A 27,808-nucleotide genomic window follows, 5' to 3' on the forward strand; every position below is an offset into this window, starting at 1 on the left:
TGGAGAAGGTCTTAAGCTTGGTGAGCACCTGGGACTGAGCTTGTGTGGTACAAGATGCCCAAGTGTGTGATACATCTTCAGTCAAGCATGAGGGGAGAGCGGTGGTGTTTTGGGTTTTCAAAATGGTTTGATATTTATTCCTTCGGAGGAGTTTGGAGCCAGATCTAACTAAAAATCTAAGGGAGTAGCAACTGTCCTGCTTAACGCTGGATAGGAAACCCTGGGGGCAGGTTATCTGCCTCTTGCTTTTCAGTGGTTTATTTCAAAACTGGCCAGCTTGGATCACCTAATGCCTTTTGGGGACTTCAGGCTCCAGCCCACCAAATGCTACCCAGCTAAAACTCCTCCTCTAAGGGAGGTGTGTAAGGTAGGTCCATGAAAGCCTTCTGGAAGTGCCTGTCCCATCTCCAGATTACAGGAAGAGCTCAGGTTACTCTCCTAGGCTAACTGCCAACCTTTCAGACAGCCTTTTCGATATATGGTGTCCCGGTAAGATGGTCATCGTGTCTGGTGCAGCCTGTCTGCTACGGACTTTCACAGTTGGTGCTGCAGTTCCCTCAGTCAACTCCAGTTGACTGGCACTGGAGAAGATGGTGGCCATCAAACAATGGCTTATAAGGGAGAGCAGCAGGTAGCTTCTGTCTTGTATGGCACCAAGCCATAAGATGTTGCCCAGCTTTGCTCTGGACCCAACCCCAGTATTGCTGTGAGTAGGTTTCCTCCAGGCTGGAGATTAAACCACCGCGTTTGTTAGCAGCACAGACCGTTGCTGCAACCCTGGGACCTTCTTCCTGTCTGTCATTAAAGGAGTGATCTGCACTCTGAGCCGCTTTGGAAGAGACCTCTATCTGCAGAGGTTTTTGAGGAGCCTCTTTATTTCTAGATCCAGACAGCTAATAAGCTCATATTTCACTTAGCAGGCAGAAAGCTCTCGGCAGGCTCCTGGCAGCGCTGAAGGTCAGTGGGGAGGGAATGAAGCAGGCGACTCAGATCTGACCGCTGCCTCCTGCTCACTCATTATTTCCCGAGCTCAAAGTTGACGTGCTTCTGCACCGTCAGAGGCCTGATGGCAAGCTGCCCGGCGGCCGTCTCCTCTCCTCCCACCCGCAGCACATCTGACACCCTGCTCCGCTCTGCAGGCAAGCCCAGCTCACCACTGCAAGGAGGAGACAGGAGGGAGGTCTCTCGGTCACCGTGAGATCCGGCTTTGCAGTAGATCCACGCCGTTGCACTGGAGTGGAGTCAATGCACTGATTTACACCAGCCCAGGATCCGGTGCTGGTGTTATTTTGCTGTAGCTCCACCAGAAATGCTGCCAGCTGTAATCCTTGTAGCCCTGATACCTGTGATAACTGAGGAACTAATCCTGGGGTTTTTTTGTGTAGCACCCATCGGGATGGAGAGCATCACACACTAACTGCTTCCTCAACTTGGGATAATGCTGCAGAAGGAAGGGTAGAGGGTGAGGTAGAAGCAGGCAGGAGCTCTTGATCTGCTTTCCCATGGAATGAAATGTTCTCTCCTTAGCCAGGGGGAGCTGCGGTGAGCAAATGAAAAGTCAGTTATTTGGCTGGACATGAGTGTATCTTGTCACTGACAAATGGTGTCACACACACGGCCAGGAGGGACTTGTCTGGATCGCACACGGAGCCTAGCTGTGGTGGCCGTAGGTGACAGTCCAGCCTGTCTGATGCCCTTGCAGGTACAGGCACTGTAGTAGATGCTTTGAATGCAGCTCACAGTTACTAAAAAAAAAGCCAACAGTTTTCCAGTTTTGTCTTCTGTCCTCCTTCATTCCCTCCAGGTGGAACGGCACAGGTGTGCTCTGTCCTCTCACTCACCTCTCCTTGCTCTGCTTCCTCCCCCAGGTGCTCTATCATGTCCAGATAGGACACCGCCTGCGTGAGAGTCGCCCCAAGACAACCGCTCCGAGGATTTGAGCTCGGGTGGCTCCTCGGCTTTCCCCAGCAGCCGGGCAAAGGAGAATTTCCCCACGCACACGGCGTCCAGTCGCTGCCCACAGTACTCGTAGGGATGGATTCCAAAGGCAACGTGCGAAGTGGAAACAAACCCGACGCCAAGGCCCCCAGCTCTGCAAAGCCGGAAAAGCCCAACCCTGGGCCTGCCACCAATGCAGACAAGAAGGAGACCCCCAAAGAGCAGCCCGCTCCGGCCACCACCACCTCCGCCACCAAGAAGGCGGGTGGTGACGCTGCCATCGTGAACAACCACAGCAACCTGAAACCCAGCCCCGCCACCACGGAGACGCAAGAGGCCACCGGCCAGTCCCCTGACTCTGACCACAAGGGAAACGGCTCCGAGGAGTCGCCAGGCAGCATCTTCGACAACATGAAGCCCTTCCTCATCGTCGGAGGAGTGGCGGTGGCCGCGCTCGCTGTGATTGTGGGAGTGGCGTTCCTAGCCCGGAAAAAATGAAGACCGAGCGGGGTGGGGATGAGAAACCCAACCCAGCTGTACAGCTCCTTTTGAGACAAATGCATGCAGAAAAATTCTATACATATCTATATATAGAGCGAGCTAGATAGGTCAACAACAAGCACCAACTGCAAATCCAAGAGTCTTGTTCAAGACAACTGTGCCAGTTTGACCCGGTGTGGGTAACTCCATGCACTCGGTGTGTTCTTTCATGTAATATATCTTGGCGTACACCACTGTGTATAGATTACAGCTTCTCTCGATCGGTGTAAATGACGGTGTCCCCTCCCCTCCCCCTGCTGTCCTCCCTGGGAGACACCCCCCCTCTCCTGCAGTCCCCTGTTTTCAAGTCCAAAGTGTTCTACGTCCCATCCAGCGTCCCCGCTTTGTGTTTTGGTTTCTGTTTGGTTTGGTTTTAAGTTGAGTTGTGGTGAAGAAGACGTAAGGGGAGATGGAGCCTAGCGCCAAGACCCGGTTTGCCTGTCGCTGTGTGTTGGGCTGGTGTTTATCCAGCACCTGTGGGGCAAATGCAGGCAAGAGGCAGCTCCTTGGCCCAGACAGCCAAGCGTGATCTCTAGTAGGTGTCCTGGGTACCTGCTGCTCATCGACGTGCTTTTAAAAACCCCACTCAAAACAGGCTGTAGCTGGAGGCCAAGAGCACAGCGTGGTAGAGCTGAGTATCCAGCTTGGGATGCGACGCCAAGTCATTGCTCTGGCTGAGCTGCCTGTGGAGGAGCGAGCAGAGGGGCCGTGCTGTGACCGACAGCGCAGCTAGCAGCACGCAGAGAGACCTGGCGAAGTCCCACGCCGACTCCAGGCAGACAGCAGCTGCCATCTGCTTGGTTTCTTGTTGGCAGGTGGCCTTCAGGATCCCATGGCTCGCCAAGGTCATATGGGCAGCATCTGGGGATGAGAGAGACTTTTGTTTTGGATCTAGTATTTCCTAGAGTTAGGCTGGACTTTGCAGGATGCTGTGGCCTCAGCCCAAACTCCCTGGAGGTCAGCTGGACTCTTTCTGTTCATTTCTTTGGGCTTTGGGTCAGGCTTTTCACCTACGTTTTTTTCCCCACTGAAGGCTGTGGTCTCTTGGTACGTGAGAAGGTAGAAAAAGTGGAGGCGTGAGCTGGTTGTAGGGGCAGAGGGGACCTGGGATCCCAGGAGAATAAGACTGACCTTCTTTACACCAGGGAAACCCTGTTCAAGGGCGCTGGAAGTCTTTCCTGTGGGGATTTTTTACCTCTCTTCTACGACAGCAGCAGGGATTTGTGACTCCTCCAAGCTTTGGAAATGGAAAGAAATTCCCAGCCTTTGGGAACAGCCTGGTTTCATCAGTAAGAACCTCAGGTCTAAAGCCAAACCCTGCGAAGGGGAAAGGGAAAGCAGGTGATGAGAGGGTGGTTAGTGCTTTGGCTGATGCCCTTCCCCTACCACCAAGATCTCCTTACTCTGAAAGCTTCCATTAGACTGCTCTCGGCTGCTGCGCTACTGCAAAAAAAAAAAAGTGTCTTGCAAAAAAGACTTAACATTTTGTTTCTAAATTAGGTCAGAGATTAGATAAGGTCAGAACAGGGCAGTCTCTGGAGCTCAGCAGCAGTTGTGGTCGGTGGGCAGGGTTTTGGAGCGATGGTTAGCAAGAGGCTGAGACACAGTGGGGTGAGTTCAGTCACAGAGCCTTGCTCACACATCTTTTAACGGAGCCTGGATGTGTAAATTCAGGGGGTACGGGGCCAGAGAAAGGCGTATGTTCCTCAGGCACTACCTTTGCAGTACCTGCTTCTGGCAAGATTGCTGTTTGCGATGGTGGGTGTGTATAACCTGACCTGGCAGTTCTTCTCGAGGCTCACGTCTGGCTTATTTCCCTCCAAATTTGGTCTACTGAATGCACATGGCTTCCCCAAACAAAATGTCTTTTGATGCAGCCTGGCCATTTCTGCAGTGAGATCTGTCATCCTCTTTTCCCCAAGGTTCCCAAATACACCCAAAGGCACGCAGCCCCTGGGAGCACCAGGCGCTGTCTTCCGACGAGCGACAGGCCGCAGGCAGCTGGGGTTCTAACGGCGCAGAGACAGGGGTGGGCGTGCTGGCTTCACAGTGGTTTTTTTGGAAGGAGTGCCACAGCCCCACGTCAAATCCTAGTAGTTGAAAGCACTCTTTGCGTGTGTTGGGGACGTGTCTCCTAGTAGCAGTATGTCACAGCCTGGAGATTTTTTTTTTATTTGAAGTGGAAGGATCCATGGCAGTGCGTTTCTATAACGCCGCTTTTGTCTAAAGAACTGATTTCCCCTCATCCTATTTTGCAGATCTTCAGAGGTTACTTTTTGGGGGCAGAGAGGACGGCAAAAAATGCAAAGGTGTATGAAAGATATCTGGAGAGCAGAGACGTGAGAGAGAATATAGCGGTCCTAGCATGGCTCCCTTGCAGCGACTGCAGCAGAGCTTGCAGGAGGGCACGGCGCGGCTGCTGCACCCACGCGAAGAGTTCAGGGTGCTGCAGAGCCCCCAGACCCTGGCACATCCTCCTGGCCAGGCTGGGGAGAGATCCCCTCGTGTACCAGCTCCTCCTGCTTGCGCTCTGAGCCACACATTCTGGTTCCCCGCAAGGGAAATCTGATTCATGTTTTTCCGAAGGAGGATGGTGATTTTCAGACAGTGACTTCTGGATTTAAGTGGGAGGCCTGTTTTCAAGAGATGCTTCTGCCTGTCCTGTCTGTTCCCTCTCTCTAAGCTCTGGCATATGATTTTTAAATTATTATTATTTTTTTAGCAGTGTGACAGCATTAAAGATTTAGCATCTATCTATTCTGTCCTGACCAGAGTAGATAGATACAGGAGGAGGAAAAAGAAACACCTGCTTCATTTGAGTCTCCTGTTTTACTTTCGAAAGTGGTTTTATTTCCTTGATCTAAGCTTCGGCAACAGAAGAGGGGAAAACCAGTTCCCAGCCAACGTGAGCCTTAACCATGTCTGTCTGCCCCCGAAGCCCCTGCCCTTCAAGCACTGGGACGCAAAGCCGGTATTTCATCCAGAAACACAGCACAGAGCTGGCGATGGGACAGCCGCTCGCTGCCTGGGTACGTAACCCCCTGCGAGCCCCCCCGGCAGCGAACGCGGCACGGTCTGCTCGTAAGGGATCTCCCGCTTACTGGGATCACTGTCTGCTGTCCGGATTCGCTACCTGGAACGCACCTCTTTGGCAGTTTGGTTTGGAAAACACCTGTGTGTGTGCGTACGTACCCTGCCTGGAAGAATATTCTGTGTATGTACGTATGACTGCAGTTAGGGGCGGGGGGAAACAAATCCACCCTTCGTTTGTTCCCCTGCGTTCGCACAAAGTGTCCGTGATGTCTCGTCTGCACCATCCGCGTTACGCCATGCAGCACCCGAATTCCTTCTCTGTCCTGGTTTCTTCTCAGTGCAACGAATGTATGGCTAGTGAACCGCTGAATGTACGACGTGCCTGTTGTGCTAGAAGCTCAGAATTACTGTTCCCCTCCCCGGATAGTCGTGTGGGCTACTCGCTTTAAAACAAGGCACTTGTAGATGATGCCGAGCTCTACGGGACTGTGTTGTAGCGCTTTGCGAAGTGTGGGTCTGGTGTTGATTGGAGTCAGGTAGATCAAGCATAGATGCCACACGCGCTCCGAAGCACGCAGCCGGGGCAATGCACCTCAGTCTTGACTTGCAAATGACATCCTCTTAGCAAACACCTCCTGCTCTGCCTTAATGTGCCAGGCTGTGCGGTGGTTTCATTCTGAGAAAAAAAAAAAAAAAAAACAACCACCAAATGTCCAGCAAGAACTAGGCTGAGAAGAGCAAATTCATCTCTCTCAGAATCGAAGTGAGATTGAAACCAAATTTGTCGAAGCAGAAGGCTTAAATGACTGAACTCGCTGTGCTAAATAAATAGTTGTTTCTTGTACTGAGCACACGCCGTTATTTGCTTGATGTTATTCTTTGTGTGGTGTTTGTGGTATGGAGTCTGTTTAGTGATATCTCCGTGGGGAGAATGGACTGCTGCTTAAAACTAATCAGATGCTGTGCTTGGGATTTGAAGAGATCTAGATTGCTAGTTTACTCTTTTGCTGAAGTCTATAAATTATACATTTGAGAAACTGACTTCAGCCATTGCAGCTTATCACTGAAACTATAGATTCAGTTACCTCACCTGATCTCAACCTGTTTTTAAGGAGCCATAAGCTGTAGTCGAACATAGAGATATCATTGCGCTCTCTTGGGCAACTTAGCAGAAGGTTTTTGATGCTTCTAGCTTTAGAAAAGATGAAATGGATTACACTTCTGCTTCTTTTTTTTTCTATTGATTTAATACGCGATGGATAAGTCCCATTATTCCCAACAGTTCTGCAGTAGGATGCAAACAAATCTGGGAGCCAAATGATAACGCAGCAGCATTTTCATTGGCTTCACCGTGCTCTGATCAAGCCGTTGAGAACTGATTGGCACCAGGCATATGAATGCAGGTCATCATAAAATGTAAAATTGTCTCAAAGGCATGTTTTTTAAAACTGAAAAAAAAAAATTTCCTAAGTCCTTCTGCTGGAAAGTCTTTTCTGGTATGAGCTGAGGCAGCCGTGCTCACAACCATCCTCCTACCCACATCAATATTTGCATATAAACAGCAACAGGGTAACTAAAAAGCCCCTAGAGTGGGTGAGAGATGATTTCTGACTTAAAAATCTCCCCTCCTTTCCTGGAAATGCCACTGGGGTTTAGAAACGGGCATCCTTCCAACTGTTCCTAGAATTGGCTGAAAATAGCAGTCCTGAAGACTTGAGGCAAAAATTATTCTTCAAGAAACAAACCAAAAAAGGAAGGCAATGAAAAAAAAACATATTTGAAAGGTGAAATTCTTGGAATTTCAATCAGCTCTACAGAAAGCTTCAAATCAGTGCTGCTGAGAGGGTACAAGAAACAGTAGAGAGAAGTGCAGAGAAAAAAAAAAAAGTATGTGACATCATTATCTTCACAGTTTTGGCAAGAATGCATTAACTTTTATACTCTATCCACTTCTATCTTTTTTTTTTTTTTTTTTTTAATTGGACAAGAGCAAAAATTACCAACTCTGATGCCGTGCAAATTAATCTTTGCTATGAAAAGGACTGAAAACCCAACCTACTGGCATTTTGATCCTCTCAGTCCGTGACTTCGTGCTAGAGCAGGGATGCTGGTTCCCTTCCCGAGCCGTGTAGCATCTTGTCTCATTCCTTTCACCACGGAGCTGGGAGAAATCTCCGAAGCCAGGAAAAGCCGCCTTTCGTAGGGATAGGCATCACATCTTTTCCATAAACTGACTGCAGTTCTGTGTTACAGGCTGGGCACCTCCCTTCATGAAGAGAATTGGCTTTGACCTGGATAATAAAAATTCTGTATTTGAATTAGTAAAATTCTCAGTGCTGGAGGCTGGCATCAGGATATTTCCCGATACTTACACCGGAGATATTTGGTCCTTCACTCTTTCAGGGAGAAATCTGCTGATGCTGAAGATCTGACCTGGCTGCCTGCACGTTTTAGGTTTTATGAGTGGTGCTCAACTGACAACTCGGCTGCAGAAAGCGATGGAGCCTGCGCAGCAATCTTCTGGGCCAGGGGCTGCGGTGCCACCCCTGTACTTCGGGATTTATGCTCTGCGGGTTATGAAGATGCCAGAAGAGGTGATGTGAGCAGCGCCTGCCTAGTACTGGTGACTAAATATTGCTGCTTTGTTTTCAGCCCACCATCAGTCCCTAAACACTTGTGCGGTGACTGGTTTTGGCCTATCATTTTTTTTTAAAACCTCTCCTATCCTCATTCAATTGGAGATTAGCTCTCTCCTGAATTTTATCTATTTGAAGTAATACTTAATCATTAATGGGAAGTATTTTTTATTTAAGTGGCATTAAGGGGAAAAAGCACAAAATAAGGTGTCTTAGCTGTCACGGCGAACACGTGGCAAAAATTAGAGGATACATAATCTAGGTTCATCAAACAGAAGGCTGATCTCCTTGAACAAGATTATCTTGAATTCAGCAGCCCATAATGATGCCAGGTGCTATGGAGGGTACTGCAATGTAACCGAGCCGTTGGCGTGGAACATGCCCCCCGTGCCAGTCAGCTGCGCTTGGCTGGCTCTGTTCAGAACCATTTTTTAGTCTTTTTATTGCATCTTGCTGTAGTTAGCTCGGATCATGGTACCCTGACTGACTGGCCCCCAGCTGAATCTGTTGAGCAAACTGGTTTTATGGTGACTTTTTCCTCTTGTTCAAATCATCAGCCCAGCTCTGTGACCTGCTTTCCTTTTTAATGCCCAAATTCCCAGGCTATCTACTCATGGCAGATCTTCAACTGCTCAACACTACGTGGCTCTGTTGGTTTCCAGAGATCTGGTTCATTGCTTGCACTTTACTGCTTCTTTGGCTACTGCACTGTATTCCCTTTCCTTTCCAGGCAACTCTACAGATGTGGTCTCTCTACAACTAGGCAGAAACCCTGCCCCGGGGCAGATTTTTGGGTAGTCCCACCCAAAAGATACAGGCAATGTTCAGCCACCAAGCATCTAAGGGGAATGCAGAGATGGTGTGGCACTGCAGGGAACGTACGAAGTTTTAATCTGCCCTGACGGCTAAGGCTTGTGGGTCTGACACTGCCAGATGCCACAGGAGCTCAGCAGATGAGAAAACCACAGCTGGAAGGTCCCGTTCTTGTCCTTGCTCTTCCATGTCAGTAAGTCACTCCTGGGAAGGCCAGGAGCTCTGCTCAGGGCTGGAGCCTGCCGGCCAGTCAGGGGTGAGGTATCCTGGCTGCTCGAGGGATGCCGACACAGCACCAGCATACCCTGCGCTTGGCTGGAACTAGTGCTGCTTCGGTCCTCCGGTTACTGGGGCACCGAAAACACAGGCGGAGAAGAGAGGTGCTCAAGAGCTGGCTCTCAGCTGAAGTCCACGACCTGCATTTGATACAGTAAGGCAAGACTGCTGAGCCTTCAAAACTCACATCTCATTCCGCTAACCTGCTGGTACCCAAAGCCTGCAAGTCGTGTGACAGATCACAGCCTTGGATTCCCAAACGCATGGGTTTGGCTCTACCTCGTGCTGTGTTTCTGCTCGCTGCCTCGGACAGCGTGTGCTCCGTTCAGATGCTCTGGCATGCGGTACTTGAGGACTCGTGCTCTCTGCTCTTTGATGCCATACTCTTCAAACTAAATAGAAATTTTTTTTTTCCCTGAAAAATAGAAATTGGGTTAAACAGGATTTGGACCAACATGTTACTCTTCTTCCTGTTTCTCTCAGTTGCTCCCAGCTTGAAATTCAGCGACAATTCCATTATTTTTTCGTTTCTCATAATGCAAAGCCCCAGTGCAGCATACCAAGAATAAAATCACGGGTTCTTTCTGTCTGTGCGTGATGATGCTACAGTACCAGAACTCCCAGCAGGAAGAGAAGAATCTTTAATCATCTTTGCAACAGGAAAGACCTGCATTGTATCCCTGGTTTTGCCACAGCAAGTTTCTGGGGCAATTTGATAAATACAAGGGTGCCATACAATTTTGTCATGTTAAAAAAAAAAAAAAAAAAGCAAACCCAAACAAACCAACAAGTGAATAATTTGGCTTTACTAGGTTTTGAGCAGCCCTTCTTACGCCTGGTGCCTTTTCCCAGGTCACTGGTGAGGACCGTTTCAACGGAAAGCTTTAAAAGGTGCAATCTCAACTCCCCAGTGAAAACCAACTCTCTTCTCGTGGTAGGTGCAGGCTGTTTGCAAACCTGTGGAGAAATTAAAATTGTAGGAAAGGAACTCGAAGGTCAGATTACAGGGGATTTTTTTTTTCTTTTGATTTGCTTGGATTCTGTTACTTTTGCAGGGGCTGATCCAAAGCTCTCAGAAGTCAGATGGAAAGGTCAGACACCGGCAGTGGGGAGATGCCTGCCGCTACCTCAGAAGCCGCGGGCATCTTTCCACCGACGCGGCTGGGTTTTGAGTCAGCCCCCGGAGGTGTTTTCCGAACGCCGGTAATTTTCAGAGTTGACACCTTGATTTCTTCCCTGTACAAACAGACCTGCTTGTCACTTCCACGTACGTACCTGTGTTCAACATACAGGTTTGGGTTTTTTTTTTTCTTTGCTTTCAGAAACAATATGCTGCTAGACACATTTCCTGGAGGGAAATGGACACCTACCTACACACAAAGCTATACAGCTAATTTATACCTTGTTGAATTTATAATCTTGTCTATGCTTCTATGGACACTTTGTATGGGCTGCAGCTCAAATCCTAAAATAGTCAAGAATTTTTCCTTTCCCATATAGTATTCTATTTACTTTGACTTAAAAAAAAATGCGTATAAATGCAATAATGCAGGTAGACTAGAAATACTAGATTGAAAATTAAAGTAGTTTAGCTTGTCCCATTGTGACTGACAGTGTTGTACGACACCCAACGCTGTACCCTAACATTTTCCAGGCTTTCTACGTAGCTGAATCTAGTATTAGCTTTGAAAACCCATTGTACGAGTGGTGGGTGGATGGGTTGGAAACGTGTGCTCTCTACACGCTGTATGTTACTCACATCAGAAGCTGTATGGCCACTCCATATGCTGTGAAACTGTAAATGATTCCCAATACTCCTGTAACTCTTACCAGGATTGTGAGAAATAAACTATATATAGAGATATATATACACACACAGAGATATTGTATAATTCCTCCTGTGAGCATCTTTGTGTACGTGGGGGTGTGAGTGAAAATGGCTGTTCTCCCTCGCACTCCTTACTCACGTCCGTGTTTCCTGCAGGCTCAGTATTTCTTAGGATTAGCGATCCCAGTAAGAACTGCAAGAAAAGGCAGTTTCTGCCCCAAATAAGCTCCAGCCTGCCCAAGGAGAGCAGTCAAAGGAAAATTATTGTTATTCCCACATAGGAACTAACGTGTAGAACAATTAAACGCATGATGCAGAGCCACAGAGGAAACTTTTCCAATCCCGATGATCGCTGGCTGGTTCCAGGCTTTGCCGTGCACTTTTTTTCGGTATAAAACTCTGACCTCTCCCCTGCCAAATGAGGGCATGCTCTGATTTGCTTGGTTTGGTTTTTAAGTTGGCCCGGGAGTGTCTGTCCTGACGAGTAACCCATCCCCTGAGCAGCTGGCTGGTGCCCACGGCGGTCCCCGCATCAGCGTGAGCCAGGGATTGCCTCCGACCTGCTGGAGGGGAGGAGGGTTTCGGCAGTACGGGTCGCTGCCATTAGCTGCTCTCACCTTACACCAGCTCCGAACAGGGTCTCTGCAGAAAACTGCAGGCCTTTGGAAATGAGCCTCTGAAGCACTGGGAAGACAAATATCGTAAATCCCTCGGGATCAGGAAAAAGGGGCAACCTGTATTTGCAAAAGCCTTAATTAGCCGAGATTTTTACTGCAGAAACACATCTGAGGACTCAAGTTTTAGCTTGCTTAGTATTCCTAAGAGCAGGAGGGCAAATAAATTCTTCTTTTCTGAGTCTGAATCCAAGAAGCTGGGCTGGGTGGATGCCTGGCCCTCCCCACTGCCCCCAGTGAGGGTGTGTGAAATAGCCCGTGTGTTGGGCCAGGGAGTCTGGACGAGCCGTCTGGCAGAGATGGCAATCTCCCTGCCCTACCCTGTTCCCAGCCTGGGGAAACGCACCCTCTTCCAGGGAGGGCCTGGTTTATCTCCTCTTAGCAGAAGAGGGTGAGCAGCCGTGACTGGGAGGGCGGCAGGGATGGCAGAGCAACTTGGAAGCTTTCCCCGTAACAGGGAATCTATGGAGGCGTCTGCACAAACCGTCCTGCTCATCCTGAGATGAAGCAGTGCTGCTTGTTCGATGTAGAGGAGGGGGAAAGGGCTGGGGAATCTCCCTCTAATGTCTCCTTCAAAGAAAAAAAACGTGTTTCCCTTCTCAGTGCCAAGGAACGCAGCGGCACAGACACATCGGAGCAGTTGTGGTGCCAGCTGAGAGAGCAAAGCTAGCATCAGCTCACTGCTTCCAAACACTGCTTTGGATACCTTCCACCCATCCTTTATGTCTCTTGTCTACTTCTTTCCCTCCATGTATTTGTAGAAATTTAAAAAGTACGAAAAGCAGAGGGTATCTTTACAATTATCTTCAGCTATGCATTGCTTTTCCCTGCTCCCTTCTACTCTAGCTGACATTTAGCCACAGAAAATGACACGGTGCCAAATCACCGCACTCGAAACAAAAAGCGCGGCAGTTACATTTTACCAGAGGGGATTTGAAGAGGAAGCACTCAGCTGACTTAACATAAGCATAATGTCCAGGCACTATTGAAACCAACAGTCTGTGTGAAGCAGCAAATAATTTATATCGTCCTCGTGACCCTGTCGCAGCACTAGTTACTACTCACGCTCACTAATCCCCTAATTAAGCAGAGAGGGGCTGCAAGCATATCTAGCGCTTGCTGGAAGAGAATTCAGCAGAAGACCATTTGCAAAACCAAGCTCTGAGCGGTGGAAGACCAAGTATTGAGACACTGCTGTATAATTTAATCTCCCAGCAGCTGGGGCACTCTCACACACATTTTTTTCTATGTCTTCACCTGAAATCATTGTCAAGTCCTCTAATGCAGTGTATTTTGGGCGGTCTGGGGAGGATGGGAAGAGCTGATGGGGCATGATTTGAGACAGTGGTTTGCTTTCTGCCCTTGGATTTTAGGAAAAAGCACTGGATTCACAAGCAGGGAATAAAGAACGTTAATGCAATGCTCTGTGCCACAAAAACTTAGGCTGCTGGGGTGGCACCAAGTCCCCTGCACAGCAGCTGCAATTAATAGTGAAAGATACGCTTTGGTTTTGTTTGTTTGTTTATTTGTTTGTTTTTAAGTCATTTTCTGGTAGCTAAGCTGGAGCAAAGCGAGAGGAACCTGCACATACCTCTGCGGTTAACCAGCCTATGGTTTCAGAACACGCTTTTGGAGAGAAAAGGAGACTGATGGGCAGATGATTGAAGATGAGTCAAGCAGGGAGCTCAACGGCATAAGCTACATTTCCTTTAGGAGACCAGGCTAGAAATTAGATCCTTTCAAATAAATAAACAAAAATAACACCAGAATTGTACTGTCTTCATTTTATATCTACCGTTTCATAATGGCATTGTCTCTTTGTAACATGCTAGTAACCATCAAGAGATAAATTACTAAATTAACACAGAGATGCAATCTATGAAATTAACACAGAGATGAAAAATGCGTTTACAAAAATAACTTTTCCTCTGGTGAGCCACAGAGCCAAAAGCAATGACACCTGCCATAAGTGAACAATTTTCCTGAAGAATAATGACTCATTAAAGATTAAGAGCGTACGCAAAGAAGGCATTCTGGACCGGCTCTGAGGGATGGGAAGGACAGTTTGGATGACTTTATTTAGTTTGCAATTCTGATGCTCATTCCAGCGGCTCCAGGAAATCACCCAGTTCTTCATTCATGTATTTCACTTGTCATTTTTTTTTCCCAGCAAACCACTCTGACAGATCTGTGTGCATCCCGTACCATCCCATGTAACGTAATTAGCCGTGGCTTCTTCAGGGATGCAAAAGAGCAGAACATACGTCTGTCTCTTTGCAACGTCCCTGAGGTGATTAATCTCAAGGGCGAGAGATATCAAGGGCAAAACACAAGAGATAACTTAAAATAACTTAAAGAGAGCCTAAGCCAGCAACTTAGAAGACAGCTTGGGCTTATCAAAGTTTTGTTCTTTCTTATCTCGTGTCAGAAACACATCACTAGCACGATAAACCATGATCTGTGGTGGCTTGGGTTTCGCGGGAAGGCTTCCGGTGTTCGGTCGGCTGAGGAGGGACTCCGTGGAGTCTTGCTCTGCCGGAGCAAGGAGGTTTGAAACCCAGCACTGCAGCTGCATGAGGCCTCGCTGCTGGGCATTGAAAGTTGGTGGACATTTTGACATGAACGCCTGCTTTTTTTTTCATTTTCCATCCACAACATGGTGTTACTGATGTCCCTTTCTCTGAGGTGAGGTGGTCCCTAGAATAAGGCTTCAGTCCTACTGGGTATCAGTATTAATTTGATGAGGAAAAAGAATATAAAATGTTAAAAAAAAAATCAAAACTCGATATAAAACTTCTTGAGGAAAGCAGTCCCACTGCCAGCGCAGAGCTAGGGAGAGCTGCTAAACACCCCGCCGCGCTGACCGGGAAGGGGGAACGAAGCACGGCGGCCGCTGCAGGGCGGCAGGGGGGAGGCAGGCGGGCCGTGCCCGCAGCTGATCCCCATCCTCCGCCATGGTGAGGGGTTAAAAGGCACCGGGAGCCCCCTACGCCTCTCATGGCTGCCCCTTCCAGCCTCTTCCCGCCGCGCTTCGCCCAACGGCCGGCGCGCGCACCCCGCGCTCTCCCCAACCGCCGCCGCACTGCGCATGCGCGTCCGCATGAGGAGACGCCCGCCGCCTCCGCCGCCCGTCCCCCAGGCCGCCATGTCGGACCGGCTGGGCAAGCCCTCCTGCCTCATCGTCGCCAGCGCCGCCGCCGCGGGTGAGACGCCCTCGGTGGGGGAACAGAAAAACCCTCCTAGTCCCGCCGGGCCCCGGTCCTCCGCTCCTCCCTTCGGCCCGGCCCGGCCGTGCGGTCTCCTCCCGCCGCGAGGTGCAGCGGCCGGGCGTGTCCCCCACCCCCCGCGTCCAGGCACCCGTCCTGCCACGCGTGTGCCCGCACGGCGGCTCGCGGAGCTGTGCCGTGCGTGGGCAGGCGCGCACCTCGGCTCTGTGTGTGTGTGTGAGACGCGCTCAGTGCTCGGCCTTGCTGTGCGCGGGGGCGCGCACGGGCTGTGCTCGTGCACCTGCGCTGCGCGCAGATGCGCTCGCTCTGTGAGGGCTCAGCTGCGGCGCGCACGTGGCCGCGTGCGCCCCTGTGCGCAGCTGTGCTGCTGGGGACGCGCTGGCTTCGCTCTCTGCGCGTGCCCGAGCGCACATGCGGCCGAGCCGGCATCGGTACCGGGGGGGAGCCCGAATTCCCTTCGCTTCTGCCCTCCCTGTAACCCCCCAGCCTGCACAGACAGAGCGCCGTCACGTATTTCTCGATACACGGCTCGCCTGCAGCGAAGGCTCTGCCTTCCTTGCATCTTAAAATCATCCTCTCAAATTATTTAGAGCTTTTAAGATGAGCAAAAAAAAAACCTCCAAGCTTATGTCCTTTGCTAGGTAAAACGTGCTGGTGTGGCTGGGGTTAAAGTACAGCTCTGGTTTCCTGAAGTTGTTGGGCTCTGTTTTCCAGGTGTGTCGGCCCAGTCCTTCCTTCACTGCTTTACACTGACTAGCTCTGCTTTTAATCTGCAAGTTGCCACTCCTGGGGTAAGTAAAAATGGGCAGTTACTGCGATTTCAGTCTGAAACCAATTGATACGTCAATTGATAAGAGAGAATTACAGTAGACTTTTTTTTTGAGAGGTATTTTATTGGCTCTACAGATTATGTGACTTAAAAATTTTATTCTGTTTTCTTGATGTTGAAGCGAATGCACGCTTCCTATAGTATGGTTCTGAACTTGTGTAGTATCTATTACCCACAAAGAGTGGAGGGAGAGCTGTTAGAAGAACTGCTTCAGTGGGAAAAATGAAAAACTTCAGGTTTTTGAGAGCTGAAGTCTCTCGAAATCCCGCATAATTGTCCTTCGATAAATGTGGATGTCTGTGCTGTGATCCTAACCACGGTCCTTGCACCACGTTTTCCCTAGGGGAAGTCGATTGATTTTGTGGATGTGAATGAGAGCAACATGCGCTGGATACAGGACTTCCGTATGAAATCGTACGCAAACCCTGCCAAGCTGGAGTCGATTGATGGTAAGGGCTTTGCTGCTGGCCAGTGGGTCATCTCCTTATCAGGGAAACAGATGCTTCTTAGTGTTAGGCCTTTAGGGAAGGACAACACAGAAGAGGCATAAAACTTGATTGTTTTGTTTTGTTTTAAGAGGAAGCCATAGCAACTACAGTTGCTATTTTTTTTTTATTTAAGAGGGAGTCCTGGTAACTACAGTTATTTGCTTACTTATCTTGGAGATTGGTAATTCATGTGTCTGTGTATATACACTATGTATTGTTTGGTTTTTTTTTAATAAATATTTTGCTGAAGTAGAAGCTAGCAGACATAGTGGTTTTAAGCTTTGCCTGTGTAAGAATGTCACATTAAAAATATGGTTTTTGTCCTAAAAGAACCTTTTTATCTATTCCATATAGATCTATAAGTTTCTTTGTTTTATTCAGTTTATACAATTTTTGACTGGCTTACATGGTATTGTTTTAATTTTGTCAAGCTGAAATGGGTTTATGATCGGGCTTTTCTGTATGTTACTTGTATTAAATTAGTTTGTCCTTTCCTCCGTACCAGGTGCTAGATACCATGCGTTGCTGATCCCAAACTGCCCTGGCGCTATGACTGACCTTGCAAACAGTGGGTACCTGGCTAAGATCCTGCAGCACTTCAGCACTGAGAACAGTAGGTGAACTTCGTTAGATGTCTTGTTAAATAAAATAGCGTTGCTGTGCTGCAAGACTGCTACCTTCCAGTGATTGAAAAATGCTTATGTAGTTGGAGAGCATTCAGAAGCGGAAAGAGCTGCTTTAGAGAAATGTATCTTCTTTTAAAAAGTATCCTCTTTGTGTAAAGGTGTATTAAAAAAAAAAAATCATAGCTTTTCAATGCTGGTGTCAGAAGAGGATTCTCTGCCTTGCACTGATACAGAAATGTGCTCTCCAAGTCAGTAGGCTTCAGGGTTCAGAGCCAAAGGCAGCGTGTGCCAGGATCATTGCTAAGGCTGTGCTTAGTCAAGACTTGTGTATGCTTCTCATTTACCATTTGAGTATGTGTTTTTCTCTTTGGTGCTGTCTCTGTACTTGCAGTTAACACCTACAAATCTTTGCAAGACTGGGACAATTCTTCCTGTAGTGTGCAGGAAAAACCTTACAGCCTCAGAGAGCGTAAACAGTGCGGTGTGGCTGTATTGCAGGAAGGCAATGTGCTGTAACATGGAGAATCTCATGAACACTCATCTGTGTTTTGGCTATTTGAAGATGCTCACAGCTGCTCAGAGATGCTTTGATTTTTCTCTAGAGCCTATCTGTGCGGTTGGACATGGAGTTGCAGCCTTGTGCTGTGCCACCAATGAGGATAAATCCTGGGTGTTTCAGGGATACAGCCTGACAGGGGTAGGTTGAGCTTTTGTCTGACTCTTGCTGTTTGGGGGCTTTTTTTTTTTTTTGCTCTGCAGGGGCCTGTGATTTCAGATGATGGTGCTGGTGTTCCTGGTCTTGTTAGAGAACTTTTGTAAGTTTGATACTGTTGGTTTAAGTACAAGATGTGGAGAATTTCTTTGGCAAGGAAGCCCAACACTGAGTGCACGAGGGGGCTATCTTACTTCAGCAGTCACGTGGAGAATGTTTTCCTTCTGATTGTTCAGTGAACTTCAAGCTGAATCAATAAAATGCTGAAAGTGAGTGCTGCAGCTCTTTGAAGTTGATAACGGAAGGCTTTTAAGAATTAGGTTTTTTGTTTTGTGAATGCTGGAGGTAAGTTGTATTTCTCAAGATGCTCTTTCATTTTAAAAGGTAGAGGAAGTCTGAGGAAAAAAGGCTGTCAGTACAGACTGGCTTGTAATTCCAAGAGTGGGCGGATGCTGTTGGTGTTTTATTTAATGTATAGTCATCTTGACCTCACAGAGCATTTATGTGGCCGTTGTACCTGTGCACCAAGATGATGCAAACCTCTGTAGTACAACTTCTAGAGCTGGAAATTTACATGCAAAGTTAGGAAACTAAATTCATGGGACTCACAAAAACTATGTGTCCTGATGTGCTTGTCTTTGTTGTTACAACCCATGGTAAAATATTTTAAATAAGACAGGATGTTGCATAGCTGTAGTTGCTATGGAAACTGTAAAATTAAAGTTCCTCCTGTGCATGTGAAAACTGAACTAAGTGCTCTTAATCTCTCTTCACTCAAACTGTTTCCCATAGTCATTCCAAAGTGGAATACCTTTATTTGGACTCTGCAGGTGGCATAGCATTTGTGTCCACATGCTTGTGTCCAGTAGCCCAACAGGTCTGCGCTTTCATGAAGTTAATTGCCTGTATGCTGTTCGGCGTCCAGCTGATGTGCACAAATTGCTTGGTGTCATTCTTTTTGTCCCACTTAAGAATTTTCAGTTTGCTCCCTACAGAAACCCCATAAAAGCTGCTTGTGGTAATTTGGTTTTATGTTTAATTTCTGTTTCATTTGTTGTATATAGTTGGGAGAATTGTAAGGGGAACAGAAAAATATATTGCAGAGGCATGTATGTGTTGGTTTTGCTTGGCTTTTTTTTTTTTTTTGTAAAAAGCAAGGCAGACTTACTTCCTTTTCTTCTTTTTCAGCCCTCTGTGTATGAACTAGTAAGGCAGCCTAATTTTGCCAGTTTGTCCGTTATTGTGGAAGATTTCGTGAAAGATTCTGGAGCTACATTTAGTGGTATGTCACTGTCTTGTTGTCCTGGACTTTATGTATCATGATTGTGTTTTAGAACTGAATGTTTGCGTGCCAGTCTTACACAGAAGAACTGGACTCTAACAGGATATCTCATCTTGCATTCCCATTTTGTGGAGATAAAAAAATACCCTAGTGGATTAGAAATGATGAGTGTTTTAAGAATGAATACCACAAAATGCTGTGTGTGGAGAAGCAGAGAGGTGGAGTACAGTACCTTGATCTCTGTGGTTGTCCACACGTATTCTTTTACCCCATTGTAAACGTGAGGTCGCTCATCCGGCTGCGAAGGACGAACACGTACTGCAGGGAAGGGTGTGTGCAGCGTTGCCATCGATCTGCAGATGCGCAGCCCGTACCCGCAGGGGAATGTCTGTAGGTAGGTCGTGTGCTGCAGCCGCTTCCCTGCTGCGTGGCAGGGAGTGTGTGCTCTGCCAGGAGAGGTTAACTTCTGGATTTTGGGGTTGTCTTTTATTCAAGCAAATGGTTCATTATTTAAAGCTGGAGGCACCGTACTGAATGTTTTTGCTTGCTCTGATTAGTTGTCATTCACCATCAAGTATTTAACTCATTGCTAGATCTAGCTTTGTGGTATTTTCTTGCTTTGTTACTAATAATTTTGTGAATTATTATTAGTCAAAATGTAGAAATTTGGCTTTTAACTGCAAAATCTGAAATTCTGTCCTGTGAGAAATTAAATACATTAAAGCACAAAAATGTCACTTTTCCTAGGTTATTTCTGATGTGCAGGGAAAAAGTGTCATTTTTCCTTTACATGCTGCTTGCTTGCAGTACTGAAGAGCTACAGAGAATTAAATAATAAGCTATAAATGGCTCTCTTCAGTTGCAGCTGTCATTCAGTCTGCTGTTTTGTTAGGTAATTTTCTAGAATCTGTCCTTAAAGAGAACAGTGAGATGGCTGTGGTATTTAAGTCCTCCTTTATTTAACAGAGTAGTGCCAGCTGTTGAACTGAGACAATTTGAAGTGGCTAGATTAGAGATTACACGCGTAGCACGGATAGGAAAACAGAACTGGGCTCCCAGTGCCATGGATCTCTCTTGCCACTAAGAAGAAATGCTGCTGTCTTATCAAATGGCTGCATGTTCTTTGCTTAATCCTCTTCCATCTGAGCTGTTGTCAGCCTGTTTTAAATAGCATCTTTCAAACGAGCTGCTGCCGCCACCTTCTGTGTAAAGTGTTCAGTGCTGGCAGTTAAAAGCTGGTGTCTGTGGTATCTGTTATGTCACGTAGGCTCGGTAGCAGTGGTACTGTCAAATTGAGCAAGAAGAAAAGCATGTGGGGTTTGAAGGCACCTAACCTGTATTTAATCAGTCAGTGGCTGGGAAAAGGAGAAGATAATAGGAGTTGTTAATTACTGACAAAATAGTGGTTCTGTCTGGAGTGAAGTGACTTAAAAATACTGGCTGGAGTACTGAACAGTTGCTGGCAGATATTAACACGCCAGGCTGTTAGTACTGGTCAGAAAACAAGTATTTTCCTGCAGTCATGGTGACTACAACTTTGATATCTCACATAAAAATTGTTCATGTTGTATTGCAGGGTAATTACAGCTTTAAAATGGGTGCTTTGAGGTTTTCATCATGAAAATCTCTTGATATATGTGCTTTACCTGTCTGGTGTTAATTGAATCAAGGGACTCTGCTGTCCTTTCAGAGAAGGACTTCCTAGTGCAATTGTTTCAGGACTGGAGGCTCCAGCTTGTCCCTGTCTGGGGGAGTTATTGATCAGCATGTCAGTCACCCAGCAAATGTAGCTGGTTAAAATAGTTATCTTCTGGGTTAGCTCTACCAGGGTTGTGATACTGACGCTGAAGTAGTGTCTGCTGATACAATGCTTATTGCTTTTCCTCCTGTGTTCAGCCAGCAGTCCGGATGCTGTACACGTCGTGCTGGACAGGCACCTGGTGACAGGACAGAACGAGAATTCCACTGTTCCTGCGGTCCAGAATCTTCTTATTCTTTGCAATGTCAGGTGAGGCAATGTGGGAGGTAAGAACTAGAACAGACGGTGGTGAGTGTCTCTTGGTTTCAGGAATATTGTCCCCCAAAATAATTTTGGGTTTTTTTTGCCTAGGTTAACTGCTGAAGTATGTGTTGTCTTTGTTTGATCTAACTGTTCAGTCGGTTATGTCTTTTGGTAAAAAGCATCTGTGATTACTAAAAGATATGGTAAAAAGGGTTGGGAAATGCTTAGCTGTCCATCAGGACTGGTAAGGTAAAATGCAGAATAGGCTTCACTCAGCATTTCTGTTGAGAAACATCTCGTGTGTGTCATTCTTCATGCTTTGGCAAGCTAGCATTTAGTCAGCTGTGTTTTTAGGATTCTGGAAATTGATGGATTTAATTTCTTTGGTAATGGCCTGACCGTTTGACCGTCTTTCATCTTGTTGGATAGAAGAACACATGTAAATAACTACAAAAATCTTTTTTTGTTCAGGTGAATGTGTGTTAGAAGTCGTTTCCTGGCTGTGGACTAACAGGTCGTGTCATGTTTGGATGTGTTTCCTTCAGCAGGAAATGAAGGAGCAGGTCTCTTTGCAAATAGGATGGATGAAGAGCCAGCAGGCTAAGGATTTTTCTTGTTAACTGGACAAAACATCCCTCTGAATTTCTGTCCTGGACTGTGAAGTGGCAATGTCAGGTTTTGCATGTATAGAGTGGATGAAGGTTGTGAATAAGAAAACTTTGAAATACATCACCCTTCAGAAGCAATTGTGAAACCACTGTGTATTTTTGTTGCTACATTTTTTTTATTGCTGCTCTCTAGACTGTTAATTTACAGATGTGGGAACTGTCTTGTTTAAAAAAAATGTCGTTGCTGTGAATACAAATTGCTGAAGCAGAAGACCCTGCTCTAGGCTGACATTCTACTGATTGTTGGTAACTTTGCCCCAAAGAGGACTTGGAACTCTGTGAACCATCTGGTGTTTGTGTTCCAGATATCAAAATCTGCACCTAGAGCTTCACTGAAGTGCAACTTCAGATACCTTTTCACCTTTCTTTTGGTAGTTCACAAACTTAACTGTCTGAACTCTGAATGTGTCTGGGACACTTGGATATCCCTGGAATAGGATGGAAAATGCTTAACTACACTCTGAATAAAGCAGAACCAGTTGTTTGGCAGCTCACTGTGGTGAAACTGTTGGCATAATATGCCCTTATTTCCTTTCTTGCCTGTTTGCATCATTGGACTTCTGTTCAAAAAGTTTGCTCAGCTGTTTTGAAAAGGTCTTCTAACTGATTATCTGTTCTCCTTTGTGGTGCTCATGTTATGATTTCTGTTCTCTTAGAAATGCTTGAAATGTTTCTCTCTGGCAAGTACACTGCAGTTGTCTCTTGCTGGAATTTTGTAGACAAAGGAAGAAAAAAATGTAGGCAGCTCGTGTGAATCACATCTTCTGAGGAACCAACTGTAAGATGAAATCTGGCCTTCTCTTCCCTTTTGAGCAGCTGATGTGGCTTGAAGTTGAACGTGGAAAGGAATAATTAGAGTGAGAATATTTCTTGCTGTTGCAGGCTCAACTATACTAAATCTGTGGGAAAACACACATTAATATTTTTCCTTCACTCTCAGAACTGAGGGCAACATTTACTCAGTGGTCTGAGGGAAAAGACCTTTGTGGTTGCTTTTTTTTTTAACAGGATAATATGATATATTGATTATAACCAGTCATCAAACAGGATAATTTTAAGCCTTTTCTGTAGAAATTCAGGTTTTTTTTAGCTGTATCTCAAGAACTTGATGTGATTTCAAAAGATAATCTGTTGTGGGATTTGGATCTTCTACTGTTACATTCTGGAGTCCAGCTTAGAGATTTTTTTTGCCTTCGATAGAAATTAAAAATAGAATTTGAAATTAAAATCAGGCTTTGATAGAGGTTAAATTATCAAATAGCTTTGATAGCCTAAATCCTCATTCCTGACAAGTCGTCGTAGGGATTTGTTGACTTCTGTCACCCTTGGGGCATACTTTTCATCTGAATTTCTAGTGGGCTGTCTGCTGCAACGATGTGGAAACTTCTTGTATTTGTACTGCAATAGTACTTGGAATTGGGACCATTCTGTGTTGAACACTCTGCACCTCCAGCAAGGAGACACTCTCTGCCACCGAAAGCTTGAAGTAGAGGAGGTGAAGCTTTATGCCGTAGACTCCACTGACTGCCTGAGCAGGGAGCTTGGGGGGGGGCTGAGTCAGGTATTTGGGGTGGTGAAGGAGGTGGGTGCAATTTGTATGGCTTCTGAGGCGAGGGAGCTTTGCCACACGTGATCCAACACCTGCCTGCAGCTACAGAGTGAAGTTCTGTTTCTGGAGTGGGAGTCTGAGAGGCTACAAGTCTGTATTACCCTTGAGATTGTGCTTCTGTGTGATTCTGTCAAAATTCCTAATTCATTGCCTGCCTGTAAAAGAGAATATTGCTGTCTGCCTTGTGTCCAGTTTTCATTCCTTAATTGTCAAGTTCTGTCCAGGCTCATCAAAAAGCTGCCAGGTGAACAAACAGTGTTGAGACCATTACAGGATTTGATCAATTCTCCATTGTACCGTTTTTCCTTATTTTATGGCCACCAGGACCTGTTGGAATTGCTTTGTTTGTGCCTGTGTTGGGAAGTACACTTATGTACAAAGTATACTGCCTTTAGACTTTTTGTAACACTTGTTCTTCTGTTACGGGAAGAGATAAAGAGGAGTTACTGTGTGTATTTTCATTCTTTCATGTCACACATCCATTTGCCTCCTCAGTAATCTAAACTTTACCCAGTGTTGAAGCTGCTCTTCCGGAATAGAGGGCGAACTGAAAATCCAGCAGAACGTGGCTGGGGAGGTGATGTGCACAGCTCTGTGCCCGCAGCTTTCTGATGCGGTTGCTGAGAAGGATGCTGGCTGTGTGGATGTGGCCTAACTTCTAGCCACAAAGCAAAATGACTTGGGTAAAACAACCCTCAAAACAACCCCCTCATGTGGATGGTGGGCTGGCATTTTGTCATCTTTAGGAAAAACAGGCCAGCTCTTGCCATACTCATCTAGTGTGCGTTCTGCAGCGTGGTGGCTTTCGCCTCTACCTGGCCTGAGTGTAGCAATCCGCACGCTGAGGGGAGGACAAGCTTTTGGCAATGCTTGCAAATACATGGTGTCTCACTGGCTTTGTGATCACTTGTTCATAGAGGATTCTGGCATTGAAACCACGTGATGGGGCCCTTTTGTCCCCAAGCCAGAAACTGCTTCTGAAACTAGTTGAAAGCTTCACATTCTGGAGATTTGCAAGCCACACAATTCCTGACTGTGTTGTGCTCTGGACCGCTTGGTGCTTTGGTCCTAGGGATGTTATCAACCAGGTTTATTTTCTTAGGAATCTTATCCGTTCCTGGTAACATCCAGCTGCTGGATTTTATTTTTTTTATTTAGATGACCACTCACAAACGAGGAGTGTTATACCTTGTCTGTGCCTAACTCATGGGAGCACATTCTGTATTTTCTTCTGATATTTTACAGGCAGACACTGAAGTATCATCCGCTAGAAGCATCAGGGTGCCACTGTGATGCATGGAACAAACATTTGTGGGGTGAATCCAAAGGGACAAGGGCTTTTCTCAGGGGGTTTATCCTTAGGATGATCTTTGCAGCACTTGGCTCACAGCTGTAGAGAAACATTCCTGTATTGCACCCACACAAAGGATTTCTGCACCAACAAGATGATGACACCTGCCACTGCATCCCAGCACCACACCCTGTGGCCTTAACCTAGGCTCTGCTGCTTAGACTACAGACACTGCAGGAAGCACACTGCAGAAGTTTGCCCTGTGAGGGAGGGAGCTGCTGGCAGCCCTCTGGGCTGGTTCTTCTGGTGTGGGGCTGGGGAAGCCCAGGTGAAGCCTATCTCGTGGGGAGGGCCTGGCCTTTGGGCTCAGGTGTAGAGGGAGACTTTCTGCCCCGAGGGGCTGGAAAGGTTTAGGCTTTGTGGCTGAGAAGTATTACTGGCTCTGGGTGCCTTTAATAAAGTGTAAGGGCATTTTTACATCAAATTGTAAAGTGCAGGTATTGGTTCTTTGGGATTTACACACAAAAATTTTATTTGCTCCTACTTGCTCAGTCTGAGCTTGTTGTGGCTGTCATAGCTAAAAACCATTCTGGGAGACAACAGGCTCCTGCTCTGAAGGAGGTATGGAGATCTGGGAAGCCACTAGAAGAAGTCTGTAAGCTGGGCTCAGACAGGATCCTGGGAAGGATTTCTTCATCTCTTGAAGAGAGATGAAGTTGGGGAAGGGTTACTGGGTACAGCTGGGGAAGGGTTACTGGATAAACAGGTGTGTAGGCTGAAGGTTTATGTGGTTGATGGGTTTTTGCTCCATTTCAGAATGAATGTGTACTCTGTGACTTAGCCGTGTACATCAGTCACCTCAAGACACCTACCCTGTGCTGAAGAGAAAAACTCCCAGTGCCGAAGTGGGAAGCTGCAGCTGCTACCAGAGCAGGTAAGGGATCCTGCGACAGTGAACACTTTAAACAGAACTTGTTCATCTCCTGCTCCCTCAGCAAGTCAGGGGACCATGTGTCTGTAGGTAAGCAGAGTGAAGTTTGACTGTTGCTGAGTACCTCTTCCTGCCTCCTCTTCCCCTTTCACTGCAGCATTTTATTGTCCCTGAGCAATTTTTGGAATGCTTCAGAGTTATGTTTGAACCTCTTGGTGTTACTGACCCTGGCCAGCTGTGTCCCAGCTATGATGTGACAGATCCTGTGGCTCTGCTGGTGCTGTGAGGCTGCAGGGCACCTGCCTCATCCAGGAGGGAGAAGGGTATTTCTTGCAGAGGCTCAAAGCCTCTGACCACCCAGCTTCACAGCAACAAGCCCCCAAATTCTGTGTGCCTGAATTCCCGCCCTGCCATGGCGCAAGGCTGGTTGCTCACAGAGGTGTGTGTGTATTTTAGGGCTGACAGGGAGATATTTTTAGAAAAAAAATGTTGATTTCTGACTGAGAGAGCTCCAGAACAAAGAGGCTTTGGGGAAATGTGAAAGGGCAGCAATTTGTCAGGCAGACCTTACCTAGAAAAGACCAGTCCAGCAAGCAGCAGCTAAAGCCTAGGCCAGATGCAGGGAAGTGAGTGTACATCAGGTGCAGATGCACAGCTGAGCTGATCCAAAAAACGCACCTAGCTCTCCATGTTCTTCTGCAGAAAAGATGTGTTAGTGCCCCAGGACTATCTGACAGCACTGCATTGGCATTTTTTTAATGCCAAATAGGTACGAATCTCAGGAGAATGACTTGGCTAAAGGAATCAACAAAAAGATTCCTGTTGACACCAGTGGGCTGGTGAATATAAAGTTCAGATAGCCGGTCCTCGTGTTGAGTTGAGAATGAAGCTGCTCTGAGGACTGACCAGCTGGGGTCAGGGCTAACTCGAGTAGCTCAGCTTCATGCAGTTTCTGCAGTATAATCGTGCCTGAGCCCTTCCACCTGGAACAATGCAGTCATAGCCTAAAATACCTCCTAATTCCTTTGCTAAGAGGTCAGGTGTTAGGACATGCTTGCCTGGGTGTAAGACAAGCTGTGGCAGGCTGAGAAGCATCCAGCTATCTAGGTGGAGCTATAGCCTGTAGAGACGGTTATCACCTGCCGGTGAATGTAAGGAAGAAAGATCTGTTTTTCAGGGAGACCAGCAACAACAGCACAGGCCTCTCTCTACAGCAGTTTTGTATTTGCCACTTCTACAGCCCCAGATCTTCCTCTTCAGAATATGGAGGAGGGTGAGTAAGCTGGACCCAAGCTTGCCTGTTTTGGAAATTGGGGTCTGCTAAGAAGCTAGACCTCTCCTCCTCTTATATTCTGGAGGAGAAAACAGATGTTGAGAAAGGTAGAGCCAAAGCAGACAGCCTACAGGCTTGTACTTGGCGTCTCTGCTGTACCTGAAGTTCAGTTTCCTTTTCAGCAGATGCAGCTACTCCATTAACAGTTTGTAATGCCTGTAGCGATCTAAATCACAGCCCTGGCGCTCTGGCTTTGGTGGTAGGTCAGATGGCTGTGCGGTGCCGTGTAGGGAGGTGGGGGCAGGGTAAAGCTTTTAATGCTAGCTTGACCTTTGAAAGGAAAGGAAAAAGGTCACCTCTCTCTGGACAGCTTGCTTTCTACCCTGGCTTGCTTCTCACAGTTTTCCTGTGGCTGTAGAGCAGAGGGGTCTGGATCAGTCCCATGAGGTGGCTTCATCTCCCTCTGGGAGACAGGCACTGTTCCTAGCCCTGTGTGGGGCAGGCCCAGGGCAAGGCTGGGAGGACAGCACCACTCTGTTATCGGACAGGCACCTCGTTTGTGAGCTGTCGCTGTGGCGAAACAGTCCCCAGGTTGTTACCGCAATGTCCTGGCACTAGCGCTGCTGTGTCACACTGAGCAATTCTTCCCTTGGCTCGTTTTTCTTGTATTACTCAAGCTGGATAGAGCAGTATGTTTAAGTATTGTAGCCTCAGTGCTGCCTCTTTTTTTAAGAGTTTAAGTTCAGGCAGCTATATCAGGAAACAGTTAATTATGTCTACATATAAACAGGAACCTCTTGTCTACTCTTGATGGCACTGGACCTATGTAAACTAATAAGAGAGATGTAATTAGTCTTAATGAAATACAGCACACAATGTAATCACATGCATTCCAACTTAATAGAAAGCCCTGTAATTGTTAAGTGCTGCATTAGGATTAGGTCATTCCTGAGGAAGGCCGCCACACAGCTCTTCCTCTTTCACAAAAGCAGCGGCTTAAGAACAGTAAGGAAAGGAGGGAGTGATAGAACTTAAAAAAATAAAACCAAACAGTCAAAAAAAACCCCGCAATGAGGTAGGGTTGGCAGTTGCATAACTGTTGCATAAAGAAAAGCATAACTCCTCCAAAGAC

The 27,808-nt window shown here is 46.9% G+C and overlaps 2 protein-coding genes across 6 annotated transcripts in view; both read left to right on the forward strand.

Moving 5' to 3' along the window:
• Positions 1-11,110, forward strand: part of CEND1 (cell cycle exit and neuronal differentiation 1) — a 22,476-nt gene extending 11,366 nt beyond the window's left edge. For both annotated transcript variants that reach the window (XM_086749775.1, XM_086749773.1), the window contains exon 2: positions 1,869-11,110. In XM_086749775.1, the coding sequence (XP_086605901.1) occupies positions 2,035-2,436 (402 nt within the window). In that variant the 5' untranslated portion in view covers positions 1,869-2,034 and the 3' untranslated portion in view covers positions 2,437-11,110. The remainder of the gene's footprint in view (positions 1-1,868) is intronic.
• A 3,728-nt stretch (positions 11,111-14,838) lies between these two features.
• On the forward strand, positions 14,839-23,640 carry GATD1 (glutamine amidotransferase class 1 domain containing 1). Of its 4 annotated transcripts, none has more exons than XM_086749681.1 (8): positions 14,839-14,941; positions 15,680-15,756; positions 16,138-16,243; positions 16,788-16,895; positions 17,511-17,605; positions 18,809-18,902; positions 20,799-20,910; positions 21,376-23,640. In XM_086749681.1, exons 1-8 carry the CDS (start codon positions 14,839-14,841, stop codon positions 21,377-21,379), a joined length of 699 nt encoding a protein of 232 aa, XP_086605807.1. In that variant the 3' UTR covers positions 21,380-23,640. The 4 variants fall into 4 exon arrangements, with proteins under 4 accessions (XP_086605807.1, XP_086605804.1, XP_086605805.1 ...); XM_086749678.1 differs by having other exon boundaries at positions 21,450-23,640; XM_086749679.1 differs by having other exon boundaries at positions 21,453-23,640.
• Positions 23,641-27,808: the final 4,168 nt, after the last annotated feature.

The sequence above is a fragment of the Chlamydotis macqueenii genome, chromosome 5 (assembly GCF_036417535.1).
Source record: "Chlamydotis macqueenii isolate bChlMac1 chromosome 5, bChlMac1.mat, whole genome shotgun sequence".
Classification (NCBI taxonomy): domain Eukaryota; kingdom Metazoa; phylum Chordata; class Aves; order Otidiformes; family Otididae; genus Chlamydotis; species Chlamydotis macqueenii.